At 34.0% G+C, this 26474-nt stretch overlaps 2 protein-coding genes across 2 annotated transcripts; both read left to right on the top strand.

Moving 5' to 3' along the window:
- Positions 1-8481: 8481 nt before the first annotated feature.
- Positions 8482-11868, top strand: LOC113779891 (photosynthetic NDH subunit of subcomplex B 3, chloroplastic). Its single transcript, XM_027325662.1, has 6 exons — positions 8482-8753; positions 8905-9018; positions 10381-10434; positions 10848-10910; positions 11293-11355; positions 11541-11868. Exons 1-6 carry the CDS (start codon positions 8559-8561, stop codon positions 11574-11576), a joined length of 525 nt encoding a protein of 174 aa, XP_027181463.1. The 5' UTR covers positions 8482-8558; the 3' UTR covers positions 11577-11868.
- Positions 11869-17273: 5405 nt separating this feature from the next.
- On the top strand, positions 17274-18719 carry LOC113780678. Its single transcript, XM_027326458.1, has one exon. It carries the CDS (start codon positions 17274-17276, stop codon positions 18717-18719), a length of 1446 nt encoding a protein of 481 aa, XP_027182259.1.
- Positions 18720-26474: the final 7755 nt, after the last annotated feature.

Genomic DNA, 26474 nt, shown 5'->3' with positions numbered 1-26474 from the left:
GCAACAAGTTGAACATTGGTTCTGTTGGTTTGCTTAAAGACCCTGCTGTTCCTCTCCTGCCATAAGTGCCAAACAGTCGCAGAGAGAGCTAGCCTTTTAAGTTTAGTTGCAAAGGATTCACCAGTGGCGGAGGCAGAAAAAAATTTTAGTGGGGGCAAAAATAACACTAAAATTTTTTATCTGTTCTTTTTTTCTAGTTTTTTAAACAAAAAAAAAAATCACCAACAAGTACAAATGATACGTATATTCCATGAAAAATATAAAAAGACAAACTCAAAATTATTAATGTAATAATAATTTTATTTCAAAAACAAACTAAACTATTTACAATTGTTCACGACGAGTTTTCATAATTTGATAACGGTTTACGACTTTCTCATTTTGAACTTCACGAAGTATATTTTTCTCAATATAAGTAATTAAACAATCATTCATCTAAGTGTCTCCCATTTTATTTCGTAACCGATTCTTCATTATATTCATAGCTGAAAAAACCCTTTCTACTGTAACTGTAGCAACAGGCAAAATCAAAGCCAACTTTAAGAGCATATAAACCAATGGATACACAATATCTCTCTTAGTCTCCACCAACCTTTGAGCTAGATCAGAGATTTTTCTTAAATCAAAAAATTCTTTAGCTGATTTCAAGTCATTAATATAAGTATCCAATTCAATGTCAAGTGCAAGAATATCCAACTTAGAATATCCAATTCAGTGTGGGACGGCAGATGGGATGTGCTTATGAGCAAAGTTCGGTGCGGAAAGATTTGTGGCTTTGTTTGGGGGAAAATGGGAAACCAGAGGAGCAATAAATGATGGAGGAAAGGAAAATTGGGAAGTGGGGACAAAGGAAGTAAATGATGGATTAAGAAAGAGAGACCGTCGGTTGTGGGGGGAAAATTGGGGACAAAGGAGGAAAGGGAATTTGGGGAGTGGGGGCACACTCAAAATTACGTTAAAATTGTATAAATATTATAAGAATTTACGCCCCCCACTGCCCCCACCTTAAATCAGCCCCTGGGATTCACCCTTCAAGAAAACACTCCACCATTGCACCTCCATCTGCCAACACATATCTCCTCTATATACCAAACACATTTTTTGTATTTTTTGCCAAACTAACTTACCAAAAGTACACTAAAAAAACAAGTGGTCTATTGATTCAATCCCCCCCCCAAAGTACACATGTTGGATCAACATTCTGCATTCCCCATTTTCTCAGTCTATCTTTTGTCATCAGTTTTCCTTGTACAACCAACCATAAAGTAAAAGCAAGCTTCGGAATGCAACCCTTCCCCCACCTCATTTTATACCACTTTACAGTTTCACCACTAGGGAATATCCTCCTTATTGCAGATTTGATAGAGAACATACCTGTTGATGATCCTAGCTACCTCACATGGTCCTTTTTGTGTGTGTTTTGCAATAGCGATGTAGGAGTTGCATCCTTGAAATCCTGAACAAGAGAGTTAAGTCTTCTTCCCCGAGGCCATTTCCAGCACTTGTTATGAATAAAATCAGCCACCTTAGATCTTGTATTTAGTCCCAAGTTCTTGAGCAAGGATACGGGGTATGGCTTGTAGAATGGTCAAGACGGATGCCAAAAATCATACCAAAATGATGTTTGGCCTCCATTGCCTATAAAAGTGCATATAAATGGTTGAACTAGAGCTCTACACTTCATTATTTTTCTCCAAATCCAAGAGCAGCCATCAGTTTTAGTAACCTCCCAAATACTTCTCCCCTTTAGTATAGAATGTATCCACCTCACCCATAAATTGTCTTTTTTACTACAAATATTCCACACTAGCTTTAAGATAAAGCACACATTCCACTATGCAGTGTTTTTTTCCTAAACCACCTTCTCTCTTAGGCTTACAAACATCACTCCATTTCACCTTTGCTGCATACTTTCCTTTTAAGTCACCTGACCATAAAAAAGAAGCTAACATTCTGTCAATATTATGAATAACAGCTTTAGGAAGCATAAAAACATTAAACCAGTACAAGTATATTCCAATTAGTACTGAATGGATGAGGTGCAATCTACCACCATAGCTTAACTTCTTTGCTGCCCAACTCTCAATCTTACTTTTAATCTTGTTAAAGATTGGCTGACAATCATTGAAGCTAAGCTTGGTTGATATCAATGGTACTCCAAGATACCTTACTGATAGATTCTCTCTAGGCATTTCCATCAAACTGCACAGTTCCTGAGCTTGTGCATTAGATACACAAGACAAATGGACATCACATTTTTTATAATTTGGCTTGAGGCTAGACATCAATCCAAACTCTGCTAAGACTTCTTTAAAAATTGACAAAGATTGGATATTAGCTGCAGAGAGCAGGAATAAATCATTAGCAAACATCATATGGGAAATCTCCAAGTCCCTGCATGCTGGATGGAAATCAAACTCTCTTTTACCAATATACCACTTTAAGAGATCAGTAGAAACTTCCATAGCCAGAAGGAATAGGTAAGGGGAAAGAGGGTCCCCTTGTCTGAGACCTCTTTCACTAGGGAAGTAACCAAAAAGAGATCCATTAAGATTGACAAAAAACAAAGCAGTAGTCACACCATTTGTAACCCACTTTACATATGTTTCAGGAAACCCCATAATCTTCATAGTAGTAAATAGGAAAGACCAATCAACTGGGTCATATGCTTTCATAAGGTCCACTTTAATGGTAGCTCTCTCCTTACCATGCTTACAATGATACCCTCTCACCACTTCATGCATCATGAGAACACTATCTATAATCTGCCTGCCTTTGACAAAAGCATTTTGATTGCTGGAAATTAGATTAGGAAGTACCTTCTTTAATCTGTTGGCCAAGATTGTAGAGTAGCATTTGTAAAGGAAATTGCAAAAAGAGATGGGTCTAAATTCCATCATCTTAGAGGCATTCTTGATTTTGGGAATCAATGAGATTGCAGTACTAGTTAGAGGTCAGTACATGTATTGTTCTTCAAAACAGTGCTTCAAAGATTCTATAACATCAGCCCCCACAACATTCCAACTTCCTATAAAGAATTCTCCAGTAAATCTATATGGTCCTGGTGCTTTCCCTTTCATCATGTTAAACACTATATTTGTGATTTCCTCCTCAGAAATAGGTGACGTTAAAAGCTCCTTTTGTTCTTCTGATAGTGATACTAAGATCACTTGCTGGAGTCTAGATTCATCCCAACTAGTATCATTTCTCTTAAAGAGATTCTGGTAGAATTCAACCACCATCTTCTTCACCTCCTCATATAATTATACTTGCTCACCCTGGTCATTCATCAGGAAAGGATTCTATTACAAGCTATGTGCCCTTTCATTTCCTATGAAAAAGGGAAGTATTTTGGTCGCCTACCTTCAGCCATTGAATTCTGGACTTATCTTTATAGAGCCATTCTTCTACAAGTAACAACTCTGTATATTCATTTGTAACTTTCTTGCAAAGTTGAATAAGCTCCAAATCATATGGGCTGTGCTATAAGGTGGACTAGATATTAAATAGTTGCTCTTGTTTTGCTTTCACCCAGCTACTAATGTCACTATAATGTTCTTTATTCAACAGCTTCAAGCTAGCTTTTACTTTCTTCAACTTTGCACACACAACCCTTACAGGATTCCCTTTCACAGTTTCATTCCACCCCTGCTCAACAATTTCTGGATTCAGGTTCTAAGGTTCTTAATCCACTCAATTCAAGAAAAAAATTAAAAGTAATGAAGTACATAGTTTATTACCCTAAAAAAAAGTACATACTTTAGATTTGCAACCAAATAGTTTTAAGTAGATAGTTAAACCTATTGGCAAACCAAATAAAGTGAAAAAATTGCTCAAAGAGAATCACCAATAAAGTAGCAAATGATTTGAAAACTACCACAACTAATAGTTGAGACAACAAAAGAAGTAGATGCAATTTGTAAATGGGAATATTTATGATGATAAACTTACCTTAAACCACAAATAGTAATTAACAAATGTGACCTCCTCCCTATCAAGCCTGCCTAACATGGACAACTAAATTAAAATACTAAAAAATTATTGCCCATACAACCTTCAAGATTATAAATTTCTTACAACCAAAAAATGGATTGGTTAAAGAACACATACCTATTGAGAAAGCTGCTGCAAAATGGAGAAAAAGAGTAGCTAATGTAGCAAGATCCGAATTTAATAGGTTACATGATTGTGGTGGAACAAAGCTATAAGTAAATGAAATGAATTTGAATAGATGGAGATTACTATGTTAGCGGCCAAGAAACCAAACTTCTCCACTAATTGTGTCTTAATATCTATATATCATAATTTTCTAAATAATCGATGAGAAAGGCTTCAGGAAATTAATAGACTTGGATGTTAATAAATAAAATGATTAGAAGGGCTTTTATGTAATTTTATTAAAACAAAAGTTGAATTCAGTTGTATCCAATGTTCAACCGGATATCGAACACTATCACATATCAAACTTGCTCCTATCTTTAAATGTTTGAAAGAACATATAGGTAATTACAGCAAACCAAATTAGCTGTAATGATTTGTACCTAATGCTCTAATTGTATTTCAAACACTCTCGCATTTCCAAAGTAGCTCCACACTTATGGTTGAATTCAAAGCCAAATTTTGACCAAAACTCCTTCTTATATAATAGAAGGATAAGGATTCTTGGGCAAAATCTCATTAATTTTTAGCCTTTGCACTTTAATTGGATGCAATAATTCTCTCAGTCTATAACAAACTTACACATTTAGTTTCAATATCCCTTCTCTCTCTCTCTGTTATTTTGTTTTCAACTTGGAGATATTTTTGGTTTTTCATGTTAATACTAAATAATCTTGTTCAATCCACCTAACACAAATGAAATCTACCAAGTTGTAATTTTTATTTGGACGAGCAAAATAACATTTTTAAGTAAATAAAGTAAGTCTTAAATGTTAGCTTTCTGGAAAAATAACAGTAAATTAGGAAAGTTATTTACATGTATGGATAATCTTTTTAAACTATTTACAGTTAGACAATAAATGTGACTATGTGCATATCAATCATAAATTGAGTGCAGTTAAATTGCATTAACAAGTGCTTATGGAGCACCTGTTCAAAAATTCCTGTGGTCAACTATATAAATTGACAAACTTATTACTTAAAGGAAAATTTGCCAAAATGGTCCCTAACATTTTCATAAAAAACTTTTTTAGTTGCAAACATTTAAAATCATCCAGAATAGTCCCTTGCATACAAATTATGTGCCAGTTTAGTCCTAATGCTCATCTTTGCTCATTTCTCCAACTACGATTCGCCTGCCTCTCTCACGTAGGTATAATTTCAATGGCAAAATTGGAAACACCTCTTGTTTCCAGTTGAGTTTTTCCCTCTTTCTTTCATACTTCTTGAATCAAATCCTAATTTCCTTACATCAAAACCACAATCGAAGATGAAAAACTCAGTTGCAGCTAGATGACTATGTAATGGTCGAAGAATAGCAAGAAAAAGTGCAGAATAAGCTGACCTGTTGAAGAGTACAATGAATCCGAACAATGAGCAATGTCATTGTGGCAAGGAACCCAACTGGCCCAGTCATCACCCCCAGATTTGCAGGTTTCCAAGAAGTTACAATGACAGGTTTCTTGGCACAATAATATCGCCCATTGTTCGGATTCATTGTACTCTTCAATAGGCCAACTTCTTCAGTGCTTTTTTCTTACTATTCTTCCTCCATTGCACGGTCATCTAGCTGCAGCTAAGTTTTTTTTCTTCGATTGTGGTTTTGATGTGAGGCAATTAGGGTTTGATTTTAAAAAATATGAAGGAAAGAGGGTAAAACTCAAATGGAAACAAAAGGTGTTTTCGGTTTTACCCTTGAAATTATGCCTACGTTAGAGAAGCATGCGATTTTTAGTCAAAGAAATGAGTACAAATGAGCATTAGGACCAAATTGACACATAATTTGTATGCGGGAGACTATTCTGGATGATTTTAAATGTTAAGGACTAAAAAAGTTTTTTTTAAAATGTTAGGGACTAATGTGGCAAATTTTCCTTACTTAAACACCAAAAATGAAGCAATTTCAAATTAATTAATCACGGAAAATAGATTAGTGGTGTGGCTCTGATTATCATTTTGGCGATCAAGTTCAGATAATTTTTCCTTCCCAGAAATACTCCAGTTATTGTTCTTGTGACATTATCGATCCAGAACAGCTTTACCTCGGGAATCGATACATCACCTTCACCCCGGGAATTGATACCTCACCTTCTATGAAGGAATGGGCATGCCAGTATGGATGAGACATCTAAGTTTGACAGAAAAAATTCAAGCAGAAATAAGACAAGTTTTGCTAGGAAAGAAGATAATTAAGGATACTGATATGCGGAAGGTGAACTACCCAAAAGGAAAATCCTAGGCTTCACCATCTAATCCAATTTCTGCCAAGCGCAAGCAGGGAAAACGTGAGATTAACGGGTACATGATACCCAAAAAGAGACTCTTAGCCATAGTTATTAAACCTAACCCGGATTATAAAACAAATGGGTTACTAAAATAATACTTATAAATATAAAATGGCAACTTTAATATACTTAAAATGCACAATAAAATGGTTGTAGATATTAATTATTATACTTAGAAATATGTATAAATGAACATATAAACATTAATTGAAGATTTACTTTCATTTTATCATACTTTTACAAAAGTAAGTTATGTAGTCAAATGTAAAACAAAATAAATGATCCCATTTAGTTTGAAGGAAATAGCATCATTTTTTAGTATTTTACTTTTGTTTAACAACAAATTAATTTTCTGACTGCTCAACTATTGTCACATGATGCATTTTTAGTTGGAAGTTAAAAGGATTAATAGTAGTATAACAAAAAGGTAGACAAGTTTATTTAAAGGAACATATAGTTATCGAATATAAACTTAACAAGTGGTAAAATCTTTTGTACATTTTAAAGGAGATCCAATTTTCAGACTTTGTTAAAACTACATCTATTTTGGCCCAAAAACAAATATCCGCATTTGTAGTAAAGAGAATAGAAAAGGTCAATCAAGTACCCTGTGGGTTCTTGGTTTGACCCAGAGGGTGAAACAAGTTTGATGAGTCCAATTCCATATATGGTCGGCCAGACTTAGGAATGACAGTGGATCGGGTATCTCGAATTCTCTTTTACCAAACCTTAGCCAGTATATCTAAGATTATTTACCAAATTCTATCAGATAATCCTACAGATTTTAACTTCCATTCCATTATAAACCCACTCACTTTCAAGTTCAAATTATTTATCAGGTATCCTCAACTCATTAATTTGAATAATTCAAGAAAAGGTAATTAACTATTATCAAACTAAAATTAATACATATATAATGTTAAATCAACACATTATGTTAAATTTTAAATTTTGGTAGAGTAATACAACCTTCATGAGAGAAATTCATGTATGTATGTATGTACACATGTCGGGTTTCGAATTTTAGATTTTTAGAGTTCTCTTATCAAATTTTATCGGATTATCTATTGATTATCACTCATCAATATCAAAACCTAATAGATCACTCATCGGTCATCTAACTGGATTAATCATCAAGTTGAGTATTCGCAAGTATTGGATTTTATCCTATCCATTACTATCCCTAGCCTAACTTAGGTCATTGACCTGTTTGCCTCGGGCAAATGAATCATCTGTTTGGTAGGGCAGAATTTAATAACTATGCTCTACGGATGTACATAGATTAATGCACGTATATGTATGTGTGTGTGTGTGAATTTCTCCTTTCATAATTTGTGGATTAGTTTGTAATGTTACGGTTTGTAATTTTCATTATCGATGAGTTAGTTTGAATTGTAATTTATTTGTGTTCTTCCCACTATAGGAGGTCCGATAATCTTATTTTTAAAAAAATCACAAGTTTGCCGATTTACCTTGTTGACCATGTTATTGCTCTTCCAATGTAGCATTATAATGCATTGTATTATCATGCCTCAAATTTACTTGTTCTATTACTTATTTTACGATCTCATGTACTGCAATAACTTATAAATGAGGTTTTTTTTTTAATTGTTTCTCCAAGGATTTATGTTTGCTAATACTTAAGTAGACCTAATTTAGTGATCCAATTATAAAAAATCTCATATTGTTAATGGCCCCATGAATTTTCTTCTTAGATTAACATACCTCACAAACACACTATTACTGTTATTGCATCATCAAACACTACTGTACCCATGTGGGTATTAAATACACTAAATGTTCGTCTTCAAATGATTTTGCAAACTCATGTCTTTCTAATTATTTTCATTCCATCCAACTGATTTGATTGGTTTAACCTCTAGAGTGTTCAAGAAGGGGAAAAAACAAAAAACAAAAAAAAAAATTTAAGAGCGTTTCTAGTGGTCCACGAGCCCTTTTTTATTTGGGTCCAGCCACTTGTATAAAGTAGTAAAATGCTATTCAAACCGCTAGTTCACAATGATGTGGATGATTTAAAAGAAAACAACAAATAAATGGTGTGGCCGAGGGAGATAGAATGGCCTTAACTAGAAAGAATTGTTTCATCAGCCAAGTATGGCTACCAAGAACCTTGTCCCCATATCATCACTAAGGCCACCAGACTTTTCCACCACCACCACTGGAAAACACCCAAAATTCAGCACATTTTCTCCAAGAAGAAAACCCTCCTCCATTTCTTTAGCCACCAGTTCACCGGAATCATCCCCAGAAATTCTTGAAAAGCCCGAAATCGAGCTAGAATTCATTGGGGTAACTACTAACTGCTGACTACACATAATTAAACCTTTTAGCCTTATTTTAATTTAACTTTTGTTAAATATGGTAGGTAGTTCTAGTATTTTTCTAATAAATAGTTGGTGTTATCTTTTGATGGGATTGTACTTTTGTAATTTGGTATCAGCCTAAAGCAGGTGCAGATGGGAAGTTCCCAGTGGAGAAAGCCAAAGCTATAAGTGGAGAGAAGCTGCTGAGGAATATCATGTTGGATAACAAGATTGAGCTCTATGCCACGTATGTAAGTTTTACTACATTTGTTGGGAATTCTTCTGCAGGGTCTGTTGGTCCTTTCGTATATGTTGTTGCTATTTCTTTGAAAAAAAAATAGGTGAAAACCCATGACACAAAGAAGTTGAAGCCAACCACATAGGTTCATTATGAAAATTGATTATAGAGAAAAATTAGGAACAACCAAAGCTACTGTTTGGTATATTCTACGTTTTAATTTTTTCTTGATTATTAAAAATTCTGGGAATTTACAAGCAAAAGTATATGAGAACATTAAAAAGAAAAGAAGAAATTAATTGTCCAAAATCGAAATCTAAAATTAGGTAAAATGATCAAATGAGAAGTGAAGCATAATCAAACCGATAGATACAGCAAAAGAGTTTTCTGGACTCCATGCATTGTCAGTGTTGGACTGGTCTTTCATCCTGTTTAGACAAGAAAAGAAGATTGACTTTTTAAAAGCCAAAAGTGTTAATAACGAATTTGTGGTATTGGTCAAAAGGCAGATATTTAGTAAACTCTTCAACACTTGAATAACGTAGTGTAAATTTAAACAAAAAATAATAATAATAACATAGTGTAGCTTTTTTGTAATATGGTGTCACCTCTAAAAGGATTAGTGCATTTTTTTTTTGCTTGATGTTATTTTGCTCTTGTACTACAAAAAGTAAATGAAATTTAGACAATCGTCTGAATTTGGAAAACATAGTCACGGAAGTTGGGACTTCTAAATTTTGTACTACTGATCCATGGACTTAAGTGAAATAAATGTTTGTATTAAGAAAAAACTAATAGGCGTAAGGAAAAATGTAAGGTTTTTAATAGAAAGAGGAAATACTAAACTAACTGATCTAGAGAAGAATTATTCTTGAATATGGGAGCTTAATCAAAATTAAGGTCCACATAACGTTACTAGCATTTTTCTCCAAAACACTATCTGAGGAAAGTTTTGCATTCGGATAGACTACTCAAGAATAAAAATTTTCAAGTTCATGATGTTTAATATCAGGAATTGTGCTTTCTGGAAATACTTTCATCTGCAGAGCAGCTTATGGTCGATTAATAGATGTTGCAAGGACTCTAAAAGGGTTGTCATAGGGAAAGAAAAATGATCTCAAGAGAATTGGTTTTCAGCTCGACATTTCACTGAAGTTCTATATGGAAATTGTATGCAAATTAAGTCAGAATTATCTATATTTTAACTTGCTGCTGGAAATGAAATTAAGCAAGAAAATTAGACCTTACTAGTAGTATATTATTGAGGATATGAACCTCACAACTCTATATCAATTTCAATTACCTTTCCCTTCTTCAGCCTTTTTGTTCAGATTTCTTTTTGTTGTCCCTTTAACAACCTTTGCTTTTTCGTTAGGGAAAGCTGATGAATTGTGGGGGAGGTGGAAGTTGTGGAACCTGCATTGTTGAGGTATTGTTTATACTTTACCCTGTAATACCCTCAACTAGCTAGGATTCATACCTAGCTACTTCTTTCCTCTCTTCCAAGTTGAACCAGGCGTCAAAACTCAAGTTTCATAAATGCTACACAAATAGCTTGTTCATCTGTTGTCAATTGTCTGTCCTTACTTTTACATCTGGTTCTGTTGTTCATTAATCCTTTCTGAAAGATGTCGACAATGGAATCACTCGTTCTAATTGGAGATGAAAATTCTCTCTGTATTCTCTTGAAAGCTTGATTCTTCTCTCTCTTCATTTACCAATCACCTGTGTGGTAGAAGCTGCTCTTGTGTGGTTTCTAAAACAAATATGACACATTAGGCATTCAACAAAATGCAGATTTTGGTTTCTATATCCAAGCTTATCCTTTGTTTTATGTTGCAGATAGTTGATGGAAAGGATCTATTGAGTGAGAGGACGAATACAGAATTTCGATATCTTAAAAAGGTCTGATTTATTGCTCTCCTGTCCAATGATTCGTCAAGTAATTTCTGTAGTAACATGTGTGTTAAAGTTATACAGGGTCATACATTTTATGTCGTCTAACCTAGCTTCAACTTCAACTTCTGTGTAGAGTAGTACACTTAATCAGTGGCTGTTATTCAGCATAGTTATACCATGACTTGTTTTGCTATAGAGTTCACAAGTCTAAATGGATTTGCTCATACTAATTCTTTGCCTGATAATTCATGTACGATCAGTCTTGCGTCTTTTGGCTATTACATACCACAGTAGCCGGAATACACTTCATTGCTGATTTCAAAATTTTGACTCTGGACTTGCCTGTTTTATCATCTCTTTAATACCTTTATGCAATCTAATTGTGCAGAAGCCAGAGTCTTGGAGGTTGGCTTGCCAAACAATTGTTGGAAATAAAGAGAACTCTGGAAAGGTATGAGAATTCTGTAAAGCCATTTGAATTTCCTTCTCTCACTTGTCATCTGCAGAATAAAACACAAAGGTTGAGGAGAAGCTTTCAGATTATTAGCACACGGAAGCTTCAATAGAGCTCCTGTTTCTTGCACTCAAAGCAGTTCTCTAAAATGGACTTCACCCACAAAAATTTTTTTGTTGCAGGTAGTGGTCCAGAGATTGCCTCAGTGGAGAAAGTGATACAAGAAAATTAGACCACTAAGCACAGACAGCAGGGAATTCACCAAGAGGAGAAGAAAGAGGAGTGTCTTGTTTAGTGACTTGCAATCAGAACAATTTTGGAGATGCCTTGGTGGAAAACAACGGTAAAGGAATTAGTTAATTGTTCAACAGTGACAAATATTAGCAGGTTTCTATTGGCAAGATGAAGTGCTTAAATTTGCTTTAATTGACTAATGAGGACAAAATAGAAAACAGAAAACCAGCCCTTCAATGTTTTACTAATAGAACAGCATTTTAGCAGATTCTTAAATGATACTACTAGTTTTTTTATTAAAAAAAAAAAAAAAAAAACTTTTTACATGTTATCTAACCATTTTCTGAATCCCGTGTTCACTGTTTCTAATAAAATGCTAAGTAAAACTTTAAAAAACATTTGCCTGAATGGAGCCTTAGTTTTTTTTAAAATTATATTATTTTTTATTTTATTATTTTTAAAGTACCGACATGGTTTGCACTCAAAGAAAGAATTTGATGTCCAAAATTAGTTCTAAGAGTCAAATAGGTCAGCAAGTACTCGTTATCACAGCATTGTCTATGAAGCCTTGTTTGGATTGTGATTTTTCGTAGAAATTTTTTTTCATTTTTCGTGAATACGTTTTTCAATCATCTGTTAATTTCATATACATCAAATCATTACAGTTCATTTTTCTACAAAAACTACTAAAATTGGCAATCCAATCGGGAAATTAATATCAATCCAAAAATAATAAAAAATAACTCAAAAACTCTCAAATACAATTCACCATATATCTACAAAAAAAATAAAAAATAATAAAAATGAAATATCATTCCCAACTCTTTCTCTACCAGCACTTCCTACCTCTTATCACCACCACTCCCCACCTTCCACCACAACTAACCATCCCTTGCCAAACCCGTTCCTCTACCACAAGTACTAAATTCAACAGCAGCCTAACCATCTTACAAAAAAAATAAGGGGATTATATGGGAAACACAAAAATTATAGGTACATAGAGTGGATATTTGTTTAAGCTATAAGGGGGATTAAGTGGATATTCTGATTCAATCACACATATTTTTTGAGCTTCTTTGGTTCAATTGCCAAAAGCGATGTTGCTTTTCAACAATTTTTTACTTTACATAAAATTAGAGAGGGTTATATGACTCTCTTGAAATCTGAAGAGGGTCTTGTGACATTATGCAAAACTATAAGGGTTTTATATGTAACTTACCCAATTATTTATGTGTCTCTTTCCGTCATTGTTGTGGAAAGCAACCATCAAATTAATGCATGTCCTCGTCCAGTCGTCCTATTACTTTTTTCTTTGGGTCTGGGTCAAGGGGATGTCTTCCCGTGTTAAGTAACATAATATATGTAGAATTGTTAAATGAACCGAATTGTTAATTAAATCGACCCCGTTTGTGTTTGATAATAGCTCGTTGAAAATTTATACTGGCCGAGTTCAAACAAATATTTTGACTCGATAAGTAATTGAATGAACACGAGCTCGTTCACAAATTTAAATGATTGTTATGAGTATAATTGTCATTTTATAAAATTTATAGTTAATATCATATTCCTAATTTCTAATTCCAGACTTAATTGTTCGTGAACATGGGCTAATTGTTCGCGAACGACTCGTTTATATTAAACGAGTCGAGTTCGAGCTCGAACTCAAACTAGGATATTGTTTAACAAATCAAACACGAACACAGATTTGGATCTAGAATATTATTGTTTAACGAATAGAATTCGAACATGAGATATTTGTTTCGATTCAACTCTTTTGCAACTCTAAATAAATGTGTATAGAGTATAGACCTGATTTTGATCCGCTATGGGAACCCTCTTAACTGCCAGATTTTCCATTGGCGGTAAGCATGGCAAGATCCATCTAATGTCAGTAAATCCATGCGTAGTTAGACCTGAGTTGTTGTCTAATTCGAATCGACTGGTACAATATTGGTGTAAAATTTGAATTTATAATTGCATAAAAATTATGATTATATCAAAACTATATACTTTGTACCAAATATTGTTAAGACTCATACAACCAGTTTAAAGTGGAGCTTGTGAGGGCCCAAGTCGTCTATAATGCAATGTAACGTACAGAGGACTTGAATTATTGTTGATACTTTCACATGGAAGACATGTGTAAATAGTTATCGTGGCCTAGAAAAACAATTATCGTGAAGCAAAAAGTGTTTTAAAGTGACCAAGAAAAAGAATTTCTCAAAAAATTCTAAATAATAAAAAGATCTGAATTCTAATAAAGATCCAAATAGTATCAATACACACCATAATAGTAAATACACGCATTATATTCGTATGTATAATTTTTAAAAATTTTGCATTTCGTACATTCAAAATATACTTCACAAAATGCTCATCTTTTTCAAACAATTGTGTGAAACACGTAATAAACTTTTAAAGTATCATACTTCACGAATCATACTCCAATTTTTGAAAACATTAAAGTTTCGTATAAGGATAATGACATCTTCAAGTTGTAAACAAAAGAGCAACGATGTAGATAATAATTTCTAAGAAAATTACATATAAAAAATGCAACGATAATATTTTAGCTAATTCAACATTTCATACATAAGGATAAGAGTTAAAATTTCTATTAGTATAATGTAATTTACAAAAATCATAATCAATTTATCGAATTCCCCTACCATTTGCATATGAATTCAGTGTTGCCAAAATCATATTTTTACGTCGAACTTTTAATCAAACTCTTTAAAATAAATTCGTATATTATGCATATATATAATATTTTGTATTATACTTGTTCCGCAAGTGACTAACTATGTACAAATTACAAATTACTATATTCGTTGCCTCCAAAGTAAATCCAAGCCAAGCCACTTTCTATTTGGAATCTTTTAGGTCGATAGGATCTCGACTTCGATCATTGTCCCTTGTGAAATTTTTTATGGGGAGTAATTTGGCTGTTAAATCAATTCCTTTCACACGTTTCTCATCATAAAACGTGTGAAGCTTCGCACGACAAGTGGGATCCCACTTTAAGTCGCACTCCATCACAAAAAGGGATTGAAGAATAGAGACGCTGAACCATAAGTTTTTTTTTCTTTTCTTTTTTTCCGGACAACAATTGTTTTACTTAAAGTAAAAAAAGAAAGCTAAGAAAATGACAGAGAATTCACGAGGCGATTATGATACAATTTCCAAGTTTCTACGTTTAAGGGTCGGCCATGTTAAGTCTAGGCCTTAAAGAACAAATTTAAAGATAAAATGAACATGCAAACATTATATCAGTAAATACATTAATAGTGGTGTTAACACATGGTAATGTGTTAATGTCTACATCTATTATATTTTATCCGTGTATTGTACGACATAACTGCTACTTGAAACTAGCACCCGAATCGAGCTATATTCATTTTTTATCTAAAAATGTGAGATTGATTGAATTTATATTTATTTTTTGTCATTAAAAAAAGTAAGATTTGACCTTTTTATGCATAAAAAATGATAATATACGAGTTACGTGGTGATTTCAAGTTAAAAAAATGATCAGAAACTTAAGGGAATCAAATTTGCTAATTCGAATTTATAAAGAACGTAAATTTAATATTTTAAAAGTAAAGGACAAAAAAATACGTTAGACGAAATATGAGGACGGTGTAAACTATTTTATTTTAAATCAATTCCTTTCACAATTTTCTCATCATGAACCATGAGCGATGAATCCTGGATCCTCGCACAACAATTGGGACCCACTTTAAGTCGTACTCCACCATCACATTCAAGGATTGGAGAATAGAGACGCTGAACCATAAGTTTGTGTCCCTCCCATTTTCGACGAAAATTGTTTAACTAAAAGGAAAAAAAGCAAAAAAGAAGAAAATGACGGATGATTCACGAGGCAATTGTGATATCATTTCCAGGTTCTCCATTTAAAGGTCGGTCGTGTTGGGACTAGGTTGTCGATTGAACTAATACAACAGATGTAGGCCTTAAATAACAAATTTAAACATTAAACATTAAAAATTTATTTACTTACATCATCGATATATTTTTGAAGGTAGGTAGATATGTAAATACCTCGGTTTTTATCCAAAATCAACTCGAATCCAGAATGTTTTTAGTGATTTTTGGCCTAACCTCTGAAACAAGGCAAAAACTTTTCTGATTTACTTTCTTCCTCTTTTCTCCCAAAATTTTCTGCCCCAAGTTCTTTTCTATTACCCCTTTTTTTTCGCTCTGTCTCCTTTCTCATGTGATTTTAAGAATGAATTTCAACTTCGAATGGCTTAGCTCTTTTTCCCCCTTATATAAACCTGATTCGTAAGGCAAAGTTGGTTGATGTTATAAAGACAGAAAAAGAGGGAAAAAAAAAGGGGGTAGTCGGATCGTTGTATATGAGTACATGAACACTATTCAGTTGGGATGTTTGCCATCAAGAATAAGAATGGAAGGCACAAAAGGGATACCAAAAGCCTTGAGAGAAGAGCTTCTTGATTCAATCAGCGTCGTGATGGATCGGGATGGCTGGTAGAGAGGCAGGGAAACATTTTGATTTCTAAGTATTAAATTCGCATTGACGATGCGATATTCTGTTGACCACTATTCAGTTGGGATGTTTGCCATCAAGAATAAGAATGGAAGGCACAAAAGGGATACCAAAAGCCTTGAGAGAAGAGCTTCTTGATTCAATCAGCGTCGTGATGGATCGGGATGGCTGGTAGAGAGGCAGGGAAACATTTTGATTTCTAAGTATTAAATTCGCATTGACGATGCGATATTCTGGACCACTCGTTCTACGAATGGGATGTGATTATATCGGCCGAGTCTACCCAAGTATTTGTCGTGAAACAAAAGCCTGCCGGTGGCTTGGGTGATGAAACCGATTTATCAAAAGTAGTTTTATAGTTGGTTCAATGGCTGCTCACCCTTAATCCAACAACTTAAATTCGTTTGTGGACATTTTTCCAATATATCATACCAACAAAAATTTCGTAATACCAAATGTAAACTATAGTCTAGTGATTTTGGTGAGGTTGGAGCGGTGGCAAAAACCATTACTCTCCTAGTTAGTTTTTGTTAGAATAATTAAACTAAACTATATATTTAGAAGTTTAATAGCTTTAGAATTGAATTTGTTGTCTAGTAATTTCGATTGGATTGTCTTAGGTGCGCAAAACAGACATAAGGATTCATTTATTTCAATAAAATTTAGTTTTGCTACAGAGATGCTTATTCTCGATCCTCTCTTCCTTGTTCAAGCCTGGAATATTAACAGCTTTGGGTTCGATTCCTGTTGCCTTCTTGCTTATTGATTTAGAGATTTTTGAGATGTCTTCCACCGCGTGTTGTTGTTTTCTGCTGCATACTTTTTTGTGCTAACATTTTTCTCTGACAAAATGTAAAAAGTTGCAATTATTGGTTGCTTCCCGGGATGAATTTAATTTCCAGGGACCACCTGCTTTCGACAAACGTAAATTATTGAGCCCTATCTGATGGTACCACATATTTTTTTCTCGATTTTAAGATCGAGTGGTGCAAAATTCACTTGTCCAATGATCCCACGTACCTCTTCAGTTATTTTAATGTTTCTATGCTTCTCAGAAGATTCCCAGTGTTCCAATTGAAAAACTTTTTGCCTATCAAGTTTTTCACTTTTTAAGTTCCAAAGTTCCACTCCTCTGCTGCAACCTGCACTAATGGACCCTTTCAGGAGAAGATTAAATTCAAGGAAAGCAATCTTCCCTCAAGTCCTTCCTTACTTTATTCTCATTTTCATCATTTTGGTTTTAGCCATCATCAAAGATGGATTACACAACGAAAAATTCAATTCCCATTTATCCAAATTGGAGAATCAGTCTTCAGCTGGTTCTAGCCACCTGACCAAAGCAGTTCATTACTACAACACAGTTTTCCAGCGTTTGATGGCTGAAGGTTTCTTGTTACCAAGCTCTAAAGCTTTATGCATTGAAAGTATAAGTGGTCATGATGTAATGGCTCTAAGGAACATTGGAGTCATTGATGCATTTGGGATTTCTGAGGCAGCACTCAGAGCCTCAGAACATGGCTTAAACCATGATCCCTTTCATAACAATACCTTTGATTTCGAGTTTTTTGGCTATAGCAGTTGGTTTGATTGGTCGGTCCATCCTTCAGAAACAATTGCTCAGATTTGCAGGACACTGAAAGTAGGAGGATATTTGGTTGTTCACATTGCTGTTAATGATGAGTATACTTACAACTCTTTCATTAACTTGTTTACCTGTTTCACGTTAAAGGCTTCGCGCGACATCAAATTCAAGGAGTTTGCACTCCCTTCTTTGCATGAATTTGTTCTGAAGAAAGCAAACAAGCATTCTAGCCCTAGCCAGTTGGAATCATCAGATAAGTGCAAGGTCCCAAAGTACAAAAGAGACCTGATCAACGATCTTGAGCCATTGGTGATGGAAGAGCCACAAGACTCTTGGTCTTGGGATGGTCTGGGGAAAAACGCAGACGGTATCCAGTACCTTTCTTCCATGGTTGATTTAAGATATAAGGAGAGGCACATCTATGTGGATCTTGGAGCCAGAAACTACGATTCAAGTATCGGGAGTTGGTTCGAAAAGCAATATCCAAAGCAGAACAAGACTTTTGAAGTCTATGCATTTGAGGCTGATAAGTCTTTTTATGGAGAGTACGAAGGAAAGAAAGGGGTGAAGCTGATGCCTTATGCTGCATGGGTGAGGAATGAGACCTTGTCGTTTGAAATCGACCGAGAACCCGATAATGTAGGGCTGCAATGGGCAGAGATGGGCAGGATTCAACCGAAGCAGTTATCAACTGAGGACAGGGAGAACATAGACAAGGTGTATAAGGTTGAGGCTTTGGATCTTGCTGATTGGCTGATAAGAACTTTTTCAAAGAGGGATTTTGTGGTAATGAAAATGGATATTGAGGGTTCCGAATTTGATTTGATGAATAGATTGGTAGAAAGTGGTGCTTTTTGTTTGATTGATGAGTTGTTCTTGGAATGCCATTATGATCGTTGGATCAAATGCTGTTCTGGTGAGAAGACCAATAGGCACAAGAGGTCATATGCTCAATGCATGAATTTGTATGCCAAACTCAGAAAAGATGGATGCTTCGTGCACCAATGGTGGTAAACATGATTAGGCAACTCTCTGCTTAGGTATTTTTAGTTCCAAATCTCCCTCTTGCTTTTCCATCGGAAGGAAAAAAGCTTGTTTAGGATGTGTCAAATTTTATTTACCATAATAGTGGTGGTGATGTACCACGTTGTCTGCACGTCCACAAGTCATGTGGCATGATATTGAAGATGTACCAATTTACAACGTTCGTATAAATGTGGTGTGCCCCCCCATATTTCCTATGGAGCTAGGTTTGGTCCCAGCCTTTGATTGGATTACATATTCTTCTCTTATAATTGGTTCACTCATTTACTTATTTATTTATTTTTAGCTTTTTCTTTCCACACGGTCGTGTTATTTTTTTCTCGAGTTTTTATCAATTCAATACTCTTGAATTATTATACCTTGAGTCTCACTTTGGTCCTTAAAATTTTAGTTTGAAATGCTTTTACTCCTCGAAATTTTAAACTCATCCTACTTTAGTCCAATTTTTAGTAGGCTAGTTGCTACTCTTGATTACCTTACTGCTCAAATTAGAATATTAATTTCATTAACTGAGAGTGCCAGCAATTCCTTTTGGTTTTGTACATTTGGTTAACAACTGGACTAAAGTAGAAAGAATTTAAAACTTTAGGAGCAAAGTTTCCTAAATTTAGTTAGGAAATTCAAGAGAGCAAAGTGAAATTAAACTTTTTTTTTTAGCATAGCTTGGACAGAAAATCTAATTAGGACCCATGAATGAAATTTTTTATAGATTTTTTTGATAAAAAGTGAATTTCAATAACAAAATATCTAGAAATTGTCTAGCACAATGTGATTTACATCATATAAATCTGCACTAATGGTAGAATAAACATACAGTAGAAATAACAAATATGCAATTTAATAAATACAAAGATTTGAAAAATTATAAACAGATCTAAAAATTATAAGAATTTTCAAAAAGCCTTCTAAGAAGATAAATCGCTGTGGCTCTCTTCTGTGTATATTATAATCGTTGGATCTGTTAATCAACTGTTTTAAACTCTAATAATGATGATGAGATCTGTCGAAATAGATCCAAGATCTAAAAAAATTTCATATATAAAACTAAATTTGAAATAAATTCAGATCTAACAACAAAATGAGAAAAGACTACACAAAAATCTCACTAGAAATTCCTAGAATAATAGAAAATTCTCACTAGGAATCTTTAGGAGAAACAAAAAACTCTTGCTAAAAAATTTTAGGAGAGATTTTATTTAAAAAACAAAATAAAAAAGAAATCTATGGGATTGAGACTAGGTGGTTTCCTTTCCAAACAGGAAGTATCTTTTGAGAGCAGAAAAAGAAGTAGGAAGAAGTTAGAGAAGAGGAAGGATAGAGAGAAAAGGAGAGCAATTGTAAATTTCTCATAGAAAAAGATACACCAATTAAGTTAAATCTTCCAAGTGCAAGCTTCATTAATTGGCTTCTGAATTTCATTACCTCAAATAGAATTGTGAAGACCCACTAAAATTCCATCACAACAGCATTCTTGGAAAATTGCTTTAAAGAACAAAACATTGTGTGGACCAGGAAGACTTTTTTACATCAAAAGATGGAAGATGGAAACTCTTGTCGTTTCTATAATTCGTACTTAATTTTGGAAGCTTATCTTCACTTGAATACAAAAATTTGGATGGGAAATAATTAGGCAATAGCAAAACTTCTTCACCCGAAAAACCGCAATGAATAAAATGATGACACTTGACTACTTTCTATATAAACAGAAAGCCTTTGAATAATTGACTTTGTAGCCGAAAAACCACGTCAACACATTATTTGTCAAAATTTATTTGCTTATATTATCAACATATTTTTCAATCACTTTTTTTTTAATTTCAAATACATCATATCAAAAGTACTATATTATTTTTTTCAAAAAATTATCCTAAATAATCTGCTATCCAAACACATTATATCCTTTTCCTCCTTGCAGTAGGGCTTTGTGCACCAACCAATGGGAGTAAATATGATCAGGCAACTCTTTGCTTATAAATTTGAAGTTTCAAATCATGCAAGGAAAATGATGTTTTGTTCGTTATTAAGTAGCATCTTCCTCTTGCTTTTCCCCCAAAGGAAAAAGCTTGTCTAGGATGTGTTAAACTCATTTTGCAAAATATCGGTGATGTTGTCTGCATGCTTACTACTCATGTGGCTGTAGCTGATATGGAAGACGTTGTAGGTTGTCAACATAAACACAAATCAGTGTTTTAAAAGGCGAAAACATTGGATAGGGTGCTCTGCGTCCGCTCAGACGGGGCAAAAACCCCAGGGCGTGGGATGCAAACCCCACAAATTTTTATTTTTAACTATTTAAAAAATATAAAAATACAAAAATTATATATATATAAATATATATGTATGCATGTGTGTATATAATATTAAAGATACCAAAAAAATGATTAGATAAGATAAAGAAAAATTATAACCTTATGTTTGCATAAGAAAAGTAAAACTTGTTTGTGTACCTAAAGTAAAACCTGCTTGTATGATTAATGCCATACCATGAGTAGAAGTCCAACAAATCACTGTAAACTTTGATGATTATTTGTGTAAAAGATTTGATATCATCTCGCAAATTAATGATCCAAGTTGCAAAAAAAAATTTTCAAGGCACTAGCTAATGATATATTGTAAGTTTTGACAATCAAAGCGAGTGCTTTCCCCTATTTCTTTAGAATATCCTCAACGTGGGGCACAAAGTTTTGAAATTTTACCTCCTTTGCATCATTAAATTCCTAACTAACATTCATGTTCGCCAACTTAAATTTGCAGGCTAACATAATTTGGTCCAAAATAAGCTCCAAATGTGACAGACACTACAGGCTCCTAACTCCCGTGCAGGGTTTTCCTCCTTAGTGTTAGTAATTAGGATTAGACCTTACATTTTCAATGACTTAGACCGACTCGTCATGTTCTGAAGAGGTTATGAAATGATTCATCCTTCGTAGATTTCAATGGAATCAGCACCTGTCTTGACTACAAAGCCACAAAAAAAATGTGAGACTTGCTTTCTATATTGTCGCAGTGGACAATGCTGAACATTGTTGTGAGAAAATGTCCCAAAAGTCTAAGTCTTTGGTCTTCTTTCTCATTTCCTATTAATGACCCTAAATTAGTTCAAATGAGTTTTGTGGAGTGGTTGAAGTATGGCTTTACAAAACTCCAAACTGTTCCCTTCCGCCAAATTACGTGGAGCTCCCTCTTTCCTTTCAACTGCTGGGGTCTTTGTACTGATAGGAACAAATCCTTATTCGACCCCCTTAATAAGCCAAAAGACTTGGCCAACTTTTGTATTGGTGGAGCTGCAGAATTCCTTTTCCTGGGACCTAATGTTCTTAATTCAGTTAAGAGACACGAGCAGTGACGGAGCCAGGATTTTTTCCTTGGGGGGGCCAAAATTTTTTCGATCAAAATTATCTTAATATGTTATGTTCAAACTAATTTTCATTTATTTAAATATATGACATCTTAAAATATCAAATTTTAATTTTAATTATAAAGGCATGTCTATTTCATAAATATGTAGCATAGTCAGAACTAAAATTAAGATAAGAAATAACATTTGATTAAATATCTTATAACATCACAAACCACTTAAGTTGTACATTATGAGAAGATGCTCTTTCGATCAAAATTATCTTAATATGTTATGTTCAAACTAATTTTCATTTATTTAAATATATGACATCTTAAAATATCAAATTTTAATTTTAATTATAAAGGCATGTCTATTTCATAAATATGTAGCATAGTCAGAACTAAAATTAAGATAAGAAATAACATTTGATTAAATATCTTATAACATCACAAACCACTTAAGTTGTACATTATGAGAAGATGCTCCAATATGTCACCTGTGCAAAAACAAAAATATAACTATGTAATATAAATATAATTATTTTCAATTAAAAAAAAGATAAAAGTTATGTTAATATACCTTGAAATTTCATCCTTTTTTATTAAAAGTAAATTGAGATTTACGTTCTTTCATAGAACTAAATTCATCTATAATTGAATCGGTGCTAAATTTTGATCATCCTTTTTTTTTTATGTACATTGTTAGACAATCATTCAAGAAATTATCTTTTATCTTGTTTTGATTATATTCACAATTGAAAATGTACGTTCTACAGTTGCAGTTAATACAGAAAGAGTGAGAACAAATATAATCAATCTGCCAATAACAAGATGTATCACTCAATTTCTTGTCTTCACCAAGCTTTCAAGTAATTATTTGTATATTTGTATATGAGTCAACAAGAGGATAGATCGCTAATTTTAAATTTTTTATCAATTAGGCTAAGGTGTATATTTGTATATGGATCAATAAAGTAATTATTTTTATTTTAGCCCATTGATAATTATGAATTGAGTCTTTCATTATAATACATCAAATTGGGTCAATTTACTATGGATTATCAAATTATATGTTTAATTTTTTGAATGTTAAATAATTAGTACAATAAAAAATAAATAACTTTTTTTGAAGAAAAAATTAAATCAAAAGGTGGCTAATTCATATACACACACAGATATATATATATATATATATATATATATAAACTCTCATAATATAAACTAAAATTATAAAAAATTAGGGGGGCCAACTTTAACTTATACATATATTTACATATTATGAATTAAAATTTTCAAAACTCATGGCCCCCTCTGCCCCCCTTGGCTCCATCATTTCACAGGAGGAACTTATTGGTTGGGAACCACCTATGACACCCTTTGTCAAGTTAAACACAGATGGTTCTTCAACAGGAAGCCCTGGACCAGCAGGTGCAGGTGGGCTTTTTCCGCAACCACACAGGAGAGTGGGTAGTTGGATAGAGCAGATTTATTGGAATTGCAACCAACAAGATAGCTGACGCATGTGCCATCAGAGATTGCAGATTGTAGTCCAACAAAATTATTTGGATATCATCACTGAATCAGAATCAAAGGTTATTATTGATCAAATTACAGGCACTAATTCTGATAAGCATCACACTCTCCTTGAATTTGTGATTGCAGAGCTCTTGTCCAACAACTCACTCAAGTCCAGTTTAGACATACTCCGAGAGAAGCAAACCGGTGCGCTGACTGGATGGCAAAGCAAGGTCGATGGAAACATGAAGATTTTTTTTTGCATTTACAGCCACCATCTTTTGTTGGAAATTTATGTATTGAACACTTTTTTTTTGTTTTTTTTTTAAATGTAAATGGGAGATTTCAAATCCAAGACTTCTCACTTTTACTTCCTCTTTGATACCATCCGACACATTCCTTTCCAATGAACACATTAAATGAGAGATCTCGAATCTAAGACCTCTGATTAACACTTCCTCTTCCATAATATCCGATACATCCCACCTCCAAAACACATTATATATATATATATGTGTGTATGTATAACGGGCTCACGGCTATAGTACTACCTCTCAGCTTGTAGTGAAAATGACGTTCACCCAACCTCAAATTATCAATTATATAGACGGTCGAACGAGTGGTGGAGCTACCATAAGGTACAGGCGCGCCAAAATGTCCAATTTTATAGACGAGATTTTGGAAATAGAAGAGCTTAAAAGCTAAAATACACATGAACAGCAATAAAGTTTCAGCCAGCCTTACTCCACTTCTGTGCAATCCTGAACTAATGAACCCTTTGACACAAAGAATGAATATAAAGAAAAGATCCTTCCCTCAAATGCTTCCTTACTGCATTCTCATTTTCCTCCTTTTATTAGTTTCGCCTATCATCAGAGATGGATTCTATAATGCAAAATCGGATCTCAACTTATCCAGATTGGAAAATCAGGCTCCTCCTTATTATGGACAGCCGACAAAATCTGTTGATTACTATTACATGATGTTCTAGAATTTGATGGCTGAAGGATACTTAATTTCCAGCCTCAAAAGCTTGATGCATCAACAGTATAGGTGGACTTAATGTAATTGCGCCAAGGAAAATAGGTGTCACTGATGCAATTGGAATTTCTGAGTCAGCAATTAGCTTTTCAGACAAAGAAACTCTTAACCATCCCGTGAAAAATAATGCATTTGATTTCGAGTTCTTTGATTACGACAGCTGGTTTGATTGGTCAATCCATCCTTTTGAAACAGCAGCACAGAATTGTAGGACCCTTAAAGTAGGAGGTTATTTGGTTGTCCGCATGGTGTCTAAAGACGAGTACAGTTTGAACTCTTTTATTAATTTGTTCACTTGTTGTGAATTAGTAGCTTCGTGTGACATCAGAGCCCTGGAATCCAAATCGCCTTCTCTGCGTGAAATGGTTCTGAAGAGAGAGAACAAGTTTTCTAGCCATACAGGATCATATAAGTGCATGATGCCACAGTACGGAAGAAAACTGATCAACAAGCTTGAGCCATTGGTAAATGGTAATGGAAAAACCACAGGACTCGTGGAATGCACTAGGTGGAAATGAGAACCGTATTCAGTACCTCTCTGCCATGGTTGATTTGAGCTTTAAGGATATGTACATCTATGTGGATCTTGGATCCCGAGACTATGGTTCAAATATAGAGAGTTGGTTCAGAAAGAAATAATCAGAAGCAGAACAAAACATTTGAGATCTACGCAGTTGAGGCTCATGAGTCTTTCCATGATGAGTAGAGCCAAAAAAAGGGGGTGACTTTTTCGCCTTATGCTGCATGGATAAGCAATGAGACATTGTTCTATGAAATTGATTGGGAACCCACAGATGTAGAGCAATGATGGGAACAGATGGATGGGATTCAACCAGAGCAATTGTCAAGTAAAACAGAAGGATTATGCTGACAAGCTGTACAAGGTTGACGCATTGGACCTTTCGGATTGCTTGATAAGTACAGTTTCAAAGAGGGATTTTGTGGTAACGAAAATGGATGTCGAGGGTACTTAGGTAGATTCGATGAAGAGCTTGGTTGAAACTGGTGCAGTGTGTTTGATTGAGAGAAATTTCTAATTTTGTGATGAATTTTAAAAAAATTCTACGAATGGATTCCGTCCGGGGGTCAGTAGAGCTCGCATTTCACGAATGCGAGGTTAGAATAGAGCTCGCATTCGCGGAATGCGAGCTCTACTTATTGAGCTTGCATTCCGCAAATGCGAGCTCTAATATACACTTGGCATAGTTGTATGCACGTCTATTTTTTTTTTTTTGGTATTTTACTTCCTTGCCTTAAGTTGCCTGCAGATGTTTGTATTACAAATATATGGTATACTAAATATATAGTATGCACATTAATTTCTTTGGATTGCTTAAGGGTATATTGTTAATAATAGGGGGTTTAACCATAAATTATAACAATTATGAAGTAATATATATTAGAAAATTAACACAATTATGAATTTTTTTTTTTGTAAAATTCAAATTTAATTAATAAGAAATGAAATAGGCAGTAAGCATTTACAAACGGAAAACAAAATCCTACAACAACTCTAGGACTCTACACCTTATTAAAAAAAAAAAACTAGTTCTCTATACCTCAGAGAAGCTAAACAATCCTACAAATAAACTGCAAAATAAATCACAATAACGCAAATTATGTTAAGCTAATAAATACTACTGTGCAACAAAATTTTTGTCTTTGTCCCGCGTGAAACTACAAAGTCAAGAAATCTACCTAAACATTTTGTTAGCATTTTTCCAAAAGCAGAAGATGGAAAATTGCCCATTTGTACTGGGGAGTTCGTGATCTTTTCCTCATTCTAGTCTACTTCGAAAAAGGAATACTCACATCTCAAACAACAGCCTG

The sequence above is a fragment of the Coffea eugenioides genome, chromosome 8, assembly GCF_003713205.1.
Source record: "Coffea eugenioides isolate CCC68of chromosome 8, Ceug_1.0, whole genome shotgun sequence".
NCBI classification, from domain to species: Eukaryota; Viridiplantae; Streptophyta; class Magnoliopsida; order Gentianales; family Rubiaceae; genus Coffea; species Coffea eugenioides.
This window is presented reverse-complemented; position numbering and strand designations above follow the sequence as displayed.